This window comes from Procambarus clarkii, chromosome 50, assembly GCF_040958095.1.
Source record: "Procambarus clarkii isolate CNS0578487 chromosome 50, FALCON_Pclarkii_2.0, whole genome shotgun sequence".
NCBI lineage: Eukaryota > Metazoa > Arthropoda > Malacostraca > Decapoda > Cambaridae > Procambarus > Procambarus clarkii.
This window is the reverse complement of record NC_091199.1, coordinates 7,092,475-7,109,325: the sequence shown is the minus strand read 5'-3', so window position 1 is coordinate 7,109,325 and position 16,851 is coordinate 7,092,475. Positions and strand designations below refer to the sequence as shown.

General features: G+C 41.8%; 1 protein-coding gene across 1 annotated transcript in view; it reads left to right on the top strand.

Moving 5' to 3' along the window:
- Nucleotides 1-1,073: 1,073 nt before the first annotated feature.
- LOC123772644 (uncharacterized) overlaps nt 1,074-16,851 on the top strand; it is a 51,432-nt gene continuing 35,654 nt past the window's right edge. The window contains exons 1-12 of the mRNA XM_045765897.2: nt 1,074-1,152; nt 5,080-5,223; nt 5,455-5,533; nt 5,752-5,882; nt 7,024-7,230; nt 7,645-7,773; nt 8,744-8,926; nt 9,555-9,694; nt 10,628-10,760; nt 12,562-12,693; nt 14,877-14,959; nt 16,345-16,489. Coding sequence (XP_045621853.2) covers nt 1,138-1,152; nt 5,080-5,223; nt 5,455-5,533; nt 5,752-5,882; nt 7,024-7,230; nt 7,645-7,773; nt 8,744-8,926; nt 9,555-9,694; nt 10,628-10,760; nt 12,562-12,693; nt 14,877-14,959; nt 16,345-16,489 — 1,521 coding nt within the window. The 5' untranslated portion in view covers nt 1,074-1,137. The remainder of the gene's footprint in view (nt 1,153-5,079; nt 5,224-5,454; nt 5,534-5,751; nt 5,883-7,023; nt 7,231-7,644; nt 7,774-8,743; nt 8,927-9,554; nt 9,695-10,627; nt 10,761-12,561; nt 12,694-14,876; nt 14,960-16,344; nt 16,490-16,851) is intronic.

Sequence of the window (16,851 nt, the reverse complement as noted above, 5' to 3'; positions counted from 1 at the left end):
GATTCCCATCCTGCTCCAAAGATTCCCTCATACATACATCACGTTACTGTGGTTCCTTTAAGTACCTCCTCACAGGAGGACACTCTCCTTGTGGTTAGTGGGCTATTCTATGTTCGGTCAGACTTCAATGATGTCATTTATCAGAGCACCCGTTCTCACGGATTGACAAGCGTTAAATAAAAAGTGATTTTAGCTAGCCAAAAGCGTACGAACCAAGGCAAAAACCAGCTAACATATCAAAGTCACTCCATCCTCATTAGTCCGAGGAAGCGTAAAAGTGCTTGTGTATTACGTGTGAGGACAGTTTGGTAGAAGTGATGGAAGAGCCGAGGGTCAGGTAGACTCACCGCCCGACGTGTTCACGACGTGTTCATTATGTGACATTGAACTGGGAGTTACATTGCGTAGCATTCCTTGCGTGTTCTGTATGCTTTGTTATATATATATGTGTGTATGTTGCTGCTGGGGGCTGCCCTCGTCACCAAGGTCTCCACCACTACTGTCAACACTCACCGTCAGTGGCATTACCATTTACACCATCTCTATCACCCCCAGTTTCACCATTATGGTCACCATTATTGTTACTACCACTCACCATTATCGTCACCATATTCACCATTATTAGACCTAATACTGTCATCACCACTTATATTATCACCGCTGCTATACTACCACCATTGCTATGAATATCACCACCATACTTGCACCAGTTATAACCACTAGTGCATATCTACCACAACTCTGACCACCAATAACACCCCCCCTCCCTCCCTCCTCCCGGCATTGCCATGATGTTGTTGTTGTTTAAGATTCAGCTACTGGGAACAAAAAGTTCCAAGTAGCACGGGCTATGGTGAGCCCGTAGGGTATTGCCACCAATTATTACCTGCTTATATATCACACCCCTCTCCTCCTCCTCCCTCTCCATTTCCATTCCCCCCCTCCCATCTTTATCCCATCCTCCCTCTCATTTCCTCCCTTTATACTCATTCGCCTACTTACTTAAATGCCCACGTACCCAGCCATCTACCTACCTACCAACCGCTTCTCATCTACAGGTGCAGATCCCGGCCCACAAAGTACCAGGTGTGCGAGAGCTGGAAGGCAGCGCTCTGTAAAGCCGAGCAGTGTACCGGCATGACAGCTGCAGCTGTAAGTATAGCTGGCAGGGAATGTCTATTTCAGTAAAAGAATGTTGCTCTGTCTGTCCAACGTTTGAGGCTAGCCTCACCCAACTTTGTAGGCTAAATGGTTTGGTGTACAGGTTCCTGAGCCTACTGGGCTTTATTATATCTGCATTTGAAACTGTGTATGTAATCAGCCTCCACCACATCACTGCCTAATGCATTCTAGCTATTAACTACTCTGGACAGTGAAAAAGATCTTTCTAACGTCCCTGTGGCTCATTTGGGTACTTAGTTTTCACCTGTGTCCCCTTGTTCGTGTTTAAACAGTTTATTTGTATCTACCCTGTCAATTCCTGAGAATTTTGTAGGTTGTGATCGTGTCTCTTCTGTTTTCCAGTGTCGTGAGGTGCATTTCATGCAGCCTTTACTCGTAATTCATGCCTCTTAGTTCTGGGACTAGCCTAGTGGAATACCTCTGAACGTTTTCCAGCTTCGCCTAGTGCCTGCGTACTCACCTAGTTCTCACCTAGTTGTGTTTGCGGGGGTGAGCTCTGGCTCTTTGGTCCCGCCTCTCAACCGTCAATCAACAGGTGTACAGATTCGTGAGTCTATTGGGCTCTATCATGTGTGTGTGGTGGTGGTGGTGGTGGTGGGGGGGGGTTGCGCTAACATTAGCATACTATCACCAGTATAGCCAGCACACCATAGCACACCATAAGCACAACGGCCACCTTGATAAACATCCATTAACACACCATGCACCTGCCAACCACTATACCCACTCATCATAACTATATAGTACAGCAGGCACCATAATTACCCATAATTACAGCCCTCCTCAACCATCCAATATAACCAATCACCATTGACATGTACGATAACCTTATAACCATTCATGTGGGTGTTACCTCTCAACACTTATTCCAATTCAAAATCCTTACATAGAACATTACATTAAATAAATAATCATGCAATTGAGTGCTGGTAAAATGAAGCAATTGTGAAGGACCTGAGTCTTTGTGGGTATGGAGTCTGACTACAATAATTACTCTAGAATACTATCTAATAATTAAATTGCAAAATGATAAATAATGAAAGAAATGACTCAACTTAGCTGAGTTCCGTAGAGTAGTATAGAGTCCATAGTCCTGGGATAATGGGCCATAGAGTCCACACTCCTGGGATAATAGGTCATAGAGTCCATAGTCCTGGGATAATGGGCCATAGAGTCCACACTCCTAGGATAATGGGCCATAGAGTCCACACTCCTGGGATAATAGGCCATAGAGTCCACACTCCTGGGATAATGGGCCATAGAGTCCACACTGCTGGGATAATGGGCCATAGGGTCCACACTCCTGGGATAATAGGTCATATAATACACGTAGGTAGCCGCTGCCTCTTCACACACCTGCCGGAAGGGTCCCCATTAGCATAATTACTTCAACTATTGTTAAAGAGCGAGGCGCTGGTTCACTGTTAGCACCCATTAACAGTCTAGAGCGGCACTACTTCTATACTATAGCCTAGCATATTATCATAAGAATTGTAATTAATTAGAATAAATGAAATGGCATTGATGTTATTATCACAAAATTAATACATTAATTAATGATGGCGTGGCGCAGTGGACTCAAGACGCGTCTGGGATCATCCTGGACGTAGGTTCGAACCCTCATCACGGCCCTTGTGGATTTGTTTTTTTAATGAAAGGTTAACTTTACATTCTTTGGTGTGGAGTTTAACTCGGTCCTCATTACCGGTGTTCCTGTGGGATAAATAGTTAGTGGCATGTATAACATTATCTTACGTCAAACTAATAAATCACACATGGCCCCAAACCGTCCTTTAATTCTGTGTTGGAGATGAGGTAACCAAGTTAACTTGTAGTTGATTTAATACACTAAGCGTAGGGTCAGGCAACCAATCGTATTGGCGTATGACTTTCCATTGGAGACTTTCGCCGCCATGGAGAGAGGGGGAGACCTGCTGCATGGGTAACAACTTCTCCCCCCCGAATCAACCTACCTTGGCTTTGCGCCCTGGTGAGGCCACTCCAGACCAGGCCGACATCAGAGCGCAACTCCATAGTCTCCTGAGATTGATGGATGCCTACTACTAGGGTCAGGCACAATATATATATATGTAGCCGCGGTCCACATGGCGTGGCGTCCTCGGAGCCCAAGTCTCGCGTTCTCTCATGGCGATTCATTGACTAATAACAGCTTATTGCACCTGTTAGCCAGGTGTTAAACACGTGTCCGGGTCCCCCCCGTGCTCACAACAACACCTGACGGTCGGCCGAGCACAACACAGCGTATAAAACTCCATGAAAAGTCTCCGTGGTGTAGTGGTAAGACACTCGCCTGGCGTTCCGCGAGCGCTATGTCATGGGTTCGTATCCTGGCCGGGAGGATTTACTGGGCGCAATTCCCTTAACTGTAGCCTCTGTTTAACGCAACAGTAAAATGTGTACTTGGATGAAAAAACGATTCTTCGCGGCAGGGGATCGTATTCCAGGACCATAGGATTAAGGACTTGCCCGAAACGCTACGCGTACTAGTGGCTGTACAAGAATGTATCAACTCTTGTATATATCTCAAAAAAAAAAAAAACACAGAAGGTGGAGGCCAGCCGCCGCCGCCGCCATGGCCCGAGCACCAACACTGTGGCGTCTCTTTAACCCACTGGTTATATTTATTATTTTTAACACATTTAGGTACATATGCATTTGTGCAGCTACCCCCTAGAGTATATGAAGGGAAATATAGTGTGTCACAAAGCTACATGATGCTAAAAATCATCACACAGGATGGTTAGTCAGTCATGTTATCATTATAGTCTACACTGGCAACCTCTACGAACGCTAATTATTGATTTCAATCGATAATTTATAAATAATATGCTATTTATTTTAATTAAGACCTTAGCACTAAGCTAAAGTATATTTTCTAAATAGTTATCAATAATAGTGCTATAAGATCAAATGAGGATCATTAGTGTTTGGCGTGGTGAGGCCACACGAGGCGCTAATTTATTGATTCAATTGATAATTTATAAATAATATGCTTATTTATTTTAATTAAGACCTTAGCACTAGCTAAAGTATATTTTCTAAATAGTAATCAACATTAGTGCTATAGGAGCAAATGAGGATCATTAGTGTTGGCCACAATGTTGATGTTGTCAACACGAGGCTGTGGAGGAGGACCCGTGTTGACTCTTGGTAAACTCCTGTAAACTCACCGACGATGTACCACCCTTACAGAGCAACAAGGAATGACTGGGGTATACACCAGGGCATATTCAAATTTACTCTAGTGTCTTATTTAGATCCCCAAGGACACATTATGGGGGCATCATATTTTTGTTCCTCACTATCTCTCTTTCTCTCCCCTCTCTCTCTATCTCTCTCTCCCTCTCCCTATCTCTTTCTCTCCCTGGTTTGGTGGGCCACCTGCATCACACAGCATGGTAGGCTGGTTACTTCACTCATAATGTCTATACTTATTAATAAGAATAATCAACAGTTAATGGCTGACGGCCTTGATGTTTATGGCTCGACCTGTTATGGTATTGTGTTGATGTCTGAGATTAATGTCATTACGACGTCACGTGTGTTTTGTTAACATTGTACTGTGGATATTTTCCATAATGTTATGACTTATCCGTTTTTTATCAGGTGCCTTAATCACCCATTACATCAATGCATTAGTAATCCAGCATTATCATCGTGTACCATAATGCATTACTAATCACGCATGACAATCTCCCTGTATAATAACACATTAACCACCCACCATACTCACAGTGTACTTATAAACTTACACAATAACCATATTCCATAACACCTACCCCCCATAACTGCACCATTATAGACGAATTATTACCCCACACCGTAACACATACCACCACACCATAACCACACAATATAACTACTTCTTGCACACAGGACACCGCGTGGTACAACAGCCTGGGCACTCTGCAGGTGTGTATGGGACCCTCAGACCTGTCACCAGCTGGACAAGCTGATCCCACTCTCCAGACCATAACATACAACATCTCCAAACTTAGGGGCAAGGATATGAACCCTCAGGTAAGTGCCCTTACAGAGCTACAAGGAAAGTCTGGGAAGGAATGACTGGGGTATACACCAGGACATATTCAAATGTACTCTAGTGTCTTATTTATATCCCCAAGAACACATTATGGGGGCACCATATTTTTATTCCTCATCATCTCTCGTTCTCTCCCTCTCTTTCTCTCGCTTTAACTCTCCTCTTCATTCCCTTGCCAGAAATCTAAGCTCCCCTGTTCCTTCCTGTAGGACGCCAGCATCATCCTGCAGGACGCACTGTCGAGCAAGACCATCGACAACATCACCAAGCAAGATGTTGATGCTCTGGGTGAGTGTTACCAACCTTTGTGGCTCTCCCGCACCTCAGCGGTAATGTTGTGTTTTGTTTCAGATGATGTACTCTCAAAGTAGTCAGTAACAGCACTGTTTTGTGAGTGGACGAGGACTTTGAAGTCAATTTGTCTTTGACTGGGATTTAGTTTTCCATTTAGGGTGTTGGGACAAGGCATCTCGCCAGCCTATTGACGTAGAGTTGTGTATGTACAGGAGGGCCATTGATGATGAGGGCTCCTGCCTGCTACCTGAAGGCCGCCGCCAGGCGTGGGCTGCTCACCACAGTCCTGCCATACATGGACTCTAGTGTTATGAGGGTCCAAGGTCCAGAGTTCTCAGCTAAGGTGGGTACAATAACTAACTATTCCCAATACTTAGAATCATTCCAACTGTTTCTAACTGAAGTGAATCCAAACAAATTTCATAACATCAACAAATCTTTCGAATTCTGTGTTTTTCCCATATAAATAGTGCCTGTTACTTTATTCCTATCTATTTCCCCATTATATTTGTTCACGTTAGTCCAACCATCTTCTCACATCATGTCCAACTACTTACACCCAATTCGGTTCTACTTCCCAACAATTCGATCCCAAAGTTGACATCTTTTACAACCATTTCTACTTCACATCTTACCGACATGTTACAATTATTTTCAGAAGACGTTTCCCCTTCCCCAACCCACAAGACTTCTCTAAATGTCCTAACACTTCAAACTTCCTCCAGACAATTTCTAACCATCATGCTAACTTGGTTCCAAGCGCTTACAGCTAATTACAAATTATCATTCATCCCAGGCAAGCCAAACAATTTCTATCCAACACCAACAGTGTTAAAAAAAAGTGGAAATAAAAGTATAACTTCACATCATTAATTTCCCCCAAAAGTTAAATAATTCAACGATAAATTTTTGTAACCAATTTCCAACAAAGAAAAAACTACTTTTCATTCAAAATCACCAATTTAAAAACGCCCAACAATTTTTATGGATGTTTAACCCTTCCCAAAATATCGAAGCAAGTGTGGTAGCCTCAGCCAGCCAGCCGCTTCAAGAATTGTAACACAGAACATCTTTTAAAATATCTGTTGACACTAGGCTGTATTATCTTTAAAAACTTACATATATTATCAACTAACAGGCGACAACTTCGTCTTTGTTATTCGTTATATATGATTTTGTATAAAAATCACAACCCTGTCTCCATAAATGGTAGTTTCCTTAGCGTCTATGAAATGTATTGTACAAAATAGGGCCTGTTAGTCCCCTTCATTTTAATTTAGGTGAAAAAATTCGCCAAAATAAGCAATTCCATGTGCAGTCTTAGACCTAATTTAGTATAAATTTGTACTATGCTCGACCTGGTAGTATACATGGATCTTTTGTTGGGCTAAAAAACATTATTTTTTTTACATACTATCCATAGTCGCATTAAGTAGTATCATTTTTAGAGGGTCAGTTGTAATAGCAACCTCATCATCTTGCAGATGAATGCACTGATGAAGGCGGACATGGCGACGGCCTTTACCAACGGCGTGTTCACACTCACCCAGCTCATCGACTCCTTGAAGATCCTTATCAGCCCGGACCTCCTCAAGGGCCAGAGCAAGGCAATCTGGAAGCAGATTGTCGACAAGGCTCATGCCACAAGTCAGCCATTGACGACTTACCAAATTGACGTCATTATGTCACAGGTAATTGTTTGTGCTTGTGGCATCCCGCTGTTGGGGAGAGAAAGGTGCTAGGCTTGCTGAGGTCTCCGTAGACCAATGATTGACCTTCCCGAGGATGCAACACACTAACCTCTAGCCACACACACTATTCACCTGGTTACCGCTAGGTAAACAGTGTGTGTGTGTGTGGTAATATTGGATTTTATGTTCATTAGTGCCTCAGGTGGCTGCATTCACTGACTTTAAACTACAGTTTTCCATCCATATAAATAAATGTCTGCATATAATTGGACGTCATTACATAAGTCATAAGTGCATCTCGATACTATGTCCTTACTTAGCAGTAACAAAATAATCTTTGGCAAGGTACTTGCCATCACTCATTCAATCAACTTTGAAATGAATCACTCACTCAACCAATTGTTGTTTCCCCAGCTGCCGCCGACGGACCTGTCCTCGTACACCCCGCTCTTCAAGGAGTACGCCCCCACCAGGAAGATTGGAGGTCTTGGGCAGGGCAGCCTGTCCGTGCTCGCCAGAGACATGTCACCCTACTCCCTGCCAGTGAGTTCTTGTTGACTATAATTGTTACCTTAATTTTGGGTGTGTTTAGGGAAGCAAATGAAGCCGATCTCGAGAATAGTTTTTAAACATGGTCACTACAACACTACCACAACAACAGACTGTCATAGAACTTACTAAGTCTCTGTTTTCTATGCTACTAATCTGACACCCGTGTTTGGGTTATGGCACCTCACTCAATTCTTTTTGAGATATATACAAGAGTTGTTACAATTCTTGTACATATCTCAAAAAGAATTGAGTGAGGCTGGAGTTTCTTATGGTCAGAGCTCACTTTTTATAAACTATATCTTTTAGTGTATAAAAACAAATAATTGTGAACAGAACCAAAATAACCTGTCCTAACCTACCCTAGGTCTACATATACATAAAACTGCTTCAACTATAGCCAACGCCTATATTGACTTCAGTGTTGCATAGCCAGGCGGCGCTGCCACTCACCGGGAAGTAGCCAAGTTTAGTTAATACAGAGATCTTGATCATCACTACAATTTTGTCCCCATTGCCTCAGAGACACTTGGTGCCTGGGGTAAAGTGCTGCTAGTTTTTTTGAAGGAGTTGGGTTCTAAGCTAAGTGAAACAACTAAAGACCCTAAAGCCGGCAGTTTCCTCTTTCAGCTCCTTAGTGGTGTGGTCCAGAGAGGAAATGCTCACTACATCCATGGTTCCTGCCCGCCGAGCTGAAGGAACTTGACAACCTGGGCCAACTAGCCTTGTACCTTGCATGTAACCAATGTTATATATCTTTTTGTGTAATGAAGTTTTAAATAAAATAAAATGACAAAATACACAATATATATAGAGGGGTGGTAGGAGAAAACAATATATTAGTGTACACAGGTGCCCCCACAAGGCTTCCCCGGATGCTTCATATCGTCTTCATCGAGGTCAAGGGGTCCCTTGACCGTTTGGGGTCAAGCCACAGCCAGTAACATCTGTGCCCTTTCCACAGTGCCTGCGGGGTGCCAACGTGACCTTCGGAGGAGCAGTTAACCTGACGGCCACCGTGGTCAGCCAGGGCATAAACTTCCTGCCCTGCATGAGTGCCGCTGATGCCATGAAGGTGGTTCCTAAGGACCTCTTTAAGGTGTTCGATGCTATCAAGGTGTCTGGTAAACCTCTGTCCATGGCAGCAGTGAGTATTTTCTATTTATCATTTTAAATCAAATTGTATTGCATTTTCAATATAATGAAGAACAATGAGTACATTGTGAGTAGTGAGTGTATGGAGAATGTGAGTAGTACATTCCAAAACCACATTGCTCCATTATATGTTGGAGTTCTGAAGTATTTGTTGTGTGTGCTCGTGTGTTACAAATACAGTACACTTCTGGGGTCTAACATGGCGGTGTAAGCTATACTCTTAACCTCCTTACGGAATATAAACATATATATTTTATAGATATAGATTATAGAGGGGTCAACTCGCACTTTGACCTTCTAAGACGTTTCAGTACCGGTTGTTAATGCAACACATTTGATTAAATAATTATAACAAAACTCTAGACTTTTGCTTTTAATAGGATTCAATATTTACCTCACGACCATTAAAGTTACACGTCCACACAATTATATTTCTTCTACAAACACGTATCGTCCACGTGGCGTTCTCCCTTTAAGAACACAAGTTCAAGTTCAAGTAAGTTTATTGAGACAAGAAAACAAAAAATACATCTCAAAGGGATAGAGTAGCTTAGGCTACTTCTACCCCCATTAAGAACACAGGGCATTCACGTGTTGTTCTCTCCCTCTCTTAACATCAGTGCCGAGTGTTCAGAGACAAGTTGACGGACTGGGCCGCCACTAACATGCCCACCGGACTCAAGTCCCTCACTGATGTTGGCCAGCAACTCTTCCTCAAAGATGTGACGAGTATCCCACCGTGTGTCGCCGTGGACATGGGGTGAGTGCAGCACAAGATTTACACCACTGCTCGCTGAAATATGTTGTTTTTTCGCATACTGGTGTTTGCAAGGCGAGCCTGATATTCCTGGCCTCTATCTCTCAGTTGCCAATAGCTGGAGACCCCTCATGGTTTCATAGCTTAACTCTCTAAGATCAGGAACTAAATCGGAGATTATCCTATCGTATCCTAGCGATATCTTCAGTGTTCGAAGCTATCTGGGTATCAGTTTAGGTCAGAACTGTTTTTGGTTGTGATCCCATACTCAGCCAATATATTCTAGCTTTTTATACGACAGTAAATTGCAACATTCTCGTCTGGATCATGAAGCCTAACTTGCCTGGGCTCCTGACGACTTATTTGTTGGGGCTCCTGAATACTAACTTTCCTGGCTCCTAAAGACTTCATAAATGCTTTCCAGCTTTGCATGTGCCGATGATGTTATGTAGTTAAGGTTGATCTTGTTCATTTTAACGATATCTCTAATTATCTTTAATGTTGTGTTCGAGTCTTCATTGCCACTTTCTCATGGCAATTATAGGAATAGTTATCTTTCTCTCTCTCTTAATTATATTAATAGCCTCTCAACTTTCTTAAATGTTCTTTTGTATGCTTGGCAAGGCAAGGCAGACTCTAGCTCTGCTTTCATACAGGTGGTGAACACTGCTTTGATTGATTCCATGCTCTTGATTGCTGTTTTATGTGCCAGCTTTATTTTGTGTACATGTCAACTTATATACGCTCGTCTGTCTGTGCAACCCGTTCTCGCACTTGCTTATAGTCAATATTTGGCTTATGAATAAGTGTATATGTGACATACTAAGTCTGTGTTTGTGCGGAATAAGCTTCAGTTCTGGGAGCCACCTCTTAGCTATTTATGGACAATCTGCCTCCCACATTCTACCTCACTCAGTGTGTCTCTCACTTGGACAGAGACATTGCCCTGCAAGTGCTGAACGGGGAGATGAAGCAGGTGTTGTTGATGCAGATGTGTAAGGCCAACGTCCTCTCCACCATCCCCCAGGACGGCAGGCGCCTCTTCATCAACTCTATTGTCAGTGACATGGTAAGCAAAACATGTGAACTGTGTTTCCTAATTGTATTTCCTTTCATTTGGGGAATTCCATCCTGGAATTACGTCAGTTTGCTATGAATCTTGGCAGAATTGTTGGAATATCTGTGTCGGCGCTAACAAGCTGAGGAAGATTACAGAGGCGGGCTGCTTCTTGTCCCGTTCCCTGATGTTATGTCTAGAAGACTGTGATGGTTTGTGTAAGCCAAGCTTTGTGGAGGCCTAGTCGAGAACTGGACCTCAGGGACGTTGAGTCCCGAAATCATGGCAAGGTAAAAGATAAGCAGATCACAAGCAGACATACGCATGCTGCTAGGATATCTACCATCTTCCTATGATGGTGACTTAGGTGCCACACCGGCGGCCAGGATATCCAGTACATGCCAGCCTACACAAATGTCTCCATCATTGTTCAGGATATCAAGGAGAATATTTGCTATCATTAAATTAATGTATCCTTCCCGGTGATGGGAATTTTCATTTTTATCTATGAGGCTTTTATCTCGATGATTGTGTTTCATTTATTTGTATTTACATTGGGAGATACTGTAGAATATTTAAATTAAGGTAATTCAATGCGATATACAAAGTATTGTATAGTCTTCGCTTCTACAAGTTCAAGTTCAAGTATGTTTATTGAGATAAGCAAGAAATACATCTCAAAGAGATAGAGTAGCTTAGGCTATTTCTACCCCCTCCCCTTTCGCTTCTTAATTATCGTTTATAAATATTGATTTGGTATTTCACTTATATCTTTAGTATCAGTGACCTCGTTGAGTTTATGTTAAATAAATAGTTATCGAATCAATCAATACAAATTAGTATTATAGTAATAGTATTAATAGTAATACAAATTAGTATTATAATTAGTATTATAGTAATACAAATTAGTATTATAGTCTATTGTACAATCAATCAATACAAATTAGTATTATAGTTAGTTATATTATAAATATTAATCAATTAGTATTAAATAAATAGTTATCGAATACAATAAATACAATACACGACTTAATACTGATGACAGTCTATAAATATTTGCATAAAAAAATTAATCTTGACCTTGAATGATCTCTAACTTAAGTAAACTCTAACTTGACAGTGAAAGATTACTTCCACATCAAACACAAGGAATATATACACCGTGAGGTGGACTATAGTTCTCGGTATATATACACTTAAGAGTTTACATTAGTCTTGAACAATGTCGCCAGACTAGAGTGTGCTTTAGTGGTTGATCAGCAAGCTATTGTGGGGAGCCCGGTAACCCTCCAGAGGTTTTAGTCCTGAAGACCAACAACAAATCAACCAAAACCTCGCCAAACTGATATGCAATGATGTACTCTTCAATGCTGTCTTAATATTATAATATATCATTTCATATGAAAGCAGATTTTTAAAACCATTACGGACTTCAGAGGCAAATTTTCATGTAAACAAGTGACCTTAAATACAAGTGACAACAGGTGGTTAATTGGTGGCGTTGAGCATCTGTCATGAACACACAGAATTCACAATTGCGTGATGCATCAAATGAAGTGTCTGGGATGCTCTCGGACGCAGGTTCGAATCCTCGTCACGGCCCTTGTGGATTTGTTCATCTGTCATGAAGTATAAACACGGTCATATCCCACTCAAGAGAGTTCTGCTCCTTATTGTCACTCCTTTAGGAGATGTGCAGTTACATTTCTGAATGAAGTAAACTTCTTAGTTGATATAAACAAGCTTTTTAACTATCGGAAATTGAAAATAATTAAATAGTTTGGCCGTCTTTCTTCCCTTCCTGTCTCCCCAGATGGGTACGTCGGGAGCCCAGCTGGGAATATGTGAGCTAAACAAGCTTGGTAACTGTGCATTTGACCTCAATGCGGATAACTTGAAGAAAATGGACGAATTCGCCTCCTACGAGTTCATCAAACGTCTCCAGGTTAGTTTGTTAGTGTGTGTGACAGTTCTTGAGTGTGTTTGTCATTGTGTGTGTCTCTGTGTACCTGTGTGTGACATGTATGTTCTTAACGTGTACTCCCGGAATGAGAGATTTGTGGCATTTCCTCCCCGTGGGATTTTCTTGATTTATAGTTGAATTCTAGTATGGGGTTTAATTCCAATGCTTCTTCTAATGTGTTCAACTCATTAGTCTTAAAATTAAGAAAAGCCTGATATCTCTGGCTAATTTGAACCTATTGTTTACATGTTTGTTCTCTCATGCTGATTTCACCCCTTGATTTTGATTGTTGCCGCCGAAGGAGGCTAGTATATTGTGCTTGTGTCCCCTCGTCCTGGAATTACCTTTGTGTCCCCTCGTCCTGGAATTACCTTTGTGTCCCCTCGTGTGGACTTAACTTTGTGTCCCCTCGTCCTCTCCCCTTGATTTCCCTCATCCAAGACTTACCGTCGTGTCCTCCTCTCGTGTGGACTTACTCGCATGTCCCCCTCCCCCCTGGGGGGACTTAATTGTGTGCCCTCCGCATATTGGTCTCATACCTCGTCTGTCCCAACTACCTTCAGCTCCTAAGCCACTTATTTCAATCAGTAATTGATCAGTGTAGGTCCTCATGTAGTTACATTTTGCAACACAAGAGGATAAAGCACCAGTAATTCGCTTTAATCTGTTTGACACGCCAGTTGGGGGTAGGATATATTACCATAGTATACGTTATGTTACCATAACAACGGGTTGAAACTATGTCAACATTTTGCTTAAAGTTTACTGTAAGGGATACAGAGGATAAGACAATCATAAGTAGATTGTCAATCATAAGTAGATAAGATCAATCATACTTAGATAAGTATGTTACCCCTAAAAATCACTACCAGTGTCACATTACAACTAAATTCAAGATTTTCAAGTAAACTTAACTGTTTTCTTAGGAGTAAGGCAATTCATAAATATCCTCGGGAAGAAATCCTCGAGCAACATTAACGATCAAGTTCAAGTTTACTGAGATAATACAATACATCTCAAGAGGATAGACTAGCTTAGGCTATGTCTGCCCTTACCTATTACCGATCGTGACCTTAAGAGTACACCTTTGTAACTGCCTGACTAAAGTAGCTTAGTTATCCCCTTAACTTTACCCTCTAAGACAGAAAATGAGCTTGAATGATCGGTTAAAGAAAACATATAATATATAGGACTAACACAACTTTTCCAGTACTTCGGGAACTTCTTTCTAGAACTCATCTAACTCACCTAGTTGTGCTTGCGGGGGGTTGAACTCTGGCTCTTTGGTTCCGCCTCTCAACTGTCAATCAACTGGTGTACAGGTTCCTGAGCCTACTGGGCTCTATCATATCTACACTTGAAAGTGTGTATGGAGTCAGCCTCCACCACATTTATTTATTTATTTATTTATTTATTTATTTATATATATACAAGAAGGTACATTGGGTTTGTGAGAATACATTGGATAGTACAGTATTTACATTCTTGTAAAGCCACTAGTACGCGCAGCGTTTCGGGCAGGTCCTTAATCTAGCAGATAATTTTAAGTAGGTAATTTCTATCAGAATTGATAAATGATAAAGATACATTACAAGAGAAAAATGAGATGAGAGAGAAAAGTAGGTATATTAAAGCACATTGTTATATTAAAGCTCTGATTAATTACATTGACAGCTTGATTAGTAATTTAAACAAGGTTAATAGACACCATACAGCAGATTGACAGCACATATAAGACAGCAATGATCACAATGGTAAACATGTTCAGATTGGGTACATAAAGATTGGGAGACTGGGTAGCAAAAGATACAGATAAACAAGATTTATAAACACCATATATAAACACATCACTGCCTAATGCATTCCATTTATCCATTCCATTCCATAGTGCATTCCATTCCCCAGTGTCGGGGACAGGAAGCCTGTGGGGTTAATTGTAACTGACATTAACAGATCACAACAGTTGCCTAATTCCCAGATATGTGTTTAAGCCTTGGCGATATAAAAAGTGTATATCCATCCTGTACAGGAATCCTGTACACAAGCCAACTGAGCCACGGGTTTAGTTTAAGGAGAAAGTGAGGCCTGAGACTTTCCTGTTTCCATTATAAACAGTTATAACTGAAGACCTAAAAAAATAAACCTGTGTTTGCACCTGTCCACAGAAAGCCTTCATGAGCCCGGTACCTCCATGCCTCGACCAGTCGCAGCAGCAACAGATTGAGCAGATGCTTATCAATGTCAGAGGGTGAGACCATTTGTAAGGTAGCTCTATAAAGATAAGGGGCCAGATTCACGAAACACACTCATTCAACACCGCTCCTGTGCCAGGTAAGTCCACTACGGGCTCACCATAGCCCGTGCTACTTAGAACTTGTTCCGAGTAGCTGAATCTATAACAACAACATTCAAGAAACACAGTTACAGCCCGCTCCTGTGCCTGGTAAGTCCATTACGGGCTCACCATAGCCCGTGCTACTTGGAACATTGTTCCCAGTAGCTGAATCTTTAACAACAATAATTCACGAAACACTGAAAAGATTTACTGAACAAAAAATTGTACCACTACGGGTTATTCATGCCCGTGCCACCTCTTGGGTGGCTTAATCTTTATCAATCAATCATCAATCGATTCACGAAGCAGTTACGCAAGTACTTACGAACTTGTACATCTTTCCTCAATCTTTGACGGCGTTGGTTACATTTATTAAACAGTTTACAAACATGAAAACTTAACAATCAATTGGTATTGTTATGAACAGCCTCCTGGTGCTTCGGAGCTCATTAACTGTTCAATAATTGTAAACAAAGCCGCCAAAGATTGCGAAAAGATGTACACGCTCGTAAGTGCTTGCGTAACTGATTCGTGAATCTGGCCTCATGTCATATGTAAAACTAGTCCCTTAAGATCCGAAAATATATGGTCATTATATGCCTTATTTCTTGCTAAGTGTCCCATTACAGGTTATTGCTTAGTATTACTTCTGAAGATCAGAATGAAAGGTCATTCCACGAGGCTTTACCATTTAGGGAAGGTCATTGGGAAGTGTCATTCCTAAAGGAAATGACGCTTCTAAATGACATTCCAGAACTTGTTATTGCTTTCCAGTCTCACTCCTGGAACTTAAAGACCACAGCTCTCTTATGCTTCCTGCTCGTTATCTTTCTTTTCTCCACCTCCTCTTCCGGTACTGAGGGATTGATTGATGATTGATGAAGATTAAGCCACCCAAAATGTGGCACGGGCATGAATAGCCCGTAAGTGGTGGCCCTTTTGACCCATCACCAGTATCAAGAGAGGTACTGAGGGGATCGACGGGGGCTTATAAGGCGCCTCTTCAAGGCAAAGGATAAGGGACAGACTAAGAATGCTGCGTATTGAAGGTATGGACCACATAGTACCGGTAGGCCATAACACTCTTGCTCCTCGGGTCTGGGGTCCTGGTTGCCAGATATGCTGGCCCTAAATGGTGTATAAATCCTGGAACTAGAATAATATTTTTCTGTTTTTTATAGAATTTGTTTATAACTGTTTTTATCCTGCTGTCCACCTCCCCAAGTAGCTTGCCCTCTTGACTTCCGTTCCTCTGTGACCCTTGACCTTGTGGTGACCTTTGACCTCTGACCTTCCAGGCCCACCAACACCTGGAAGGATGCAAGTGACGTCAGTTGTCTCCTAGGAACGCTCACCAGCACCAACTTAATGGGGATCCCGGATGAGGTCTACACCTCGACGTCTTGCAACATTATGATGTCACCCTTCGAAGATGGTCAGCCGGTGAGGGAGGGAAACAGGATGGAAAAGAGGGAAGTAGAGAAGGGGAGTGATAGAGGGAGAGGAGGAACAGGAAACTACATTTTCTCTTACATTTGAACAAATCCACAAGGGCCGTGACGAGGATTCGAACCTGCGTCCGGGAGCATCCCAGACACTGCCTTAATCGACTGAGCTACATTTGATTTGTTTCTTGACTTTGGTATATTGGTTTTCTAGTTTCTCTTTTTCAATAATAATCTTTCTCCTTCGAAAACGCCATCCTTATACAAATTTTTTTTATCTCTTATTTCCTCATTTTTTTCCTTTCCATGTTTTGTCCAAGCTTGTTGTGTGTTCCCCACACACACCTTCATGTATATATT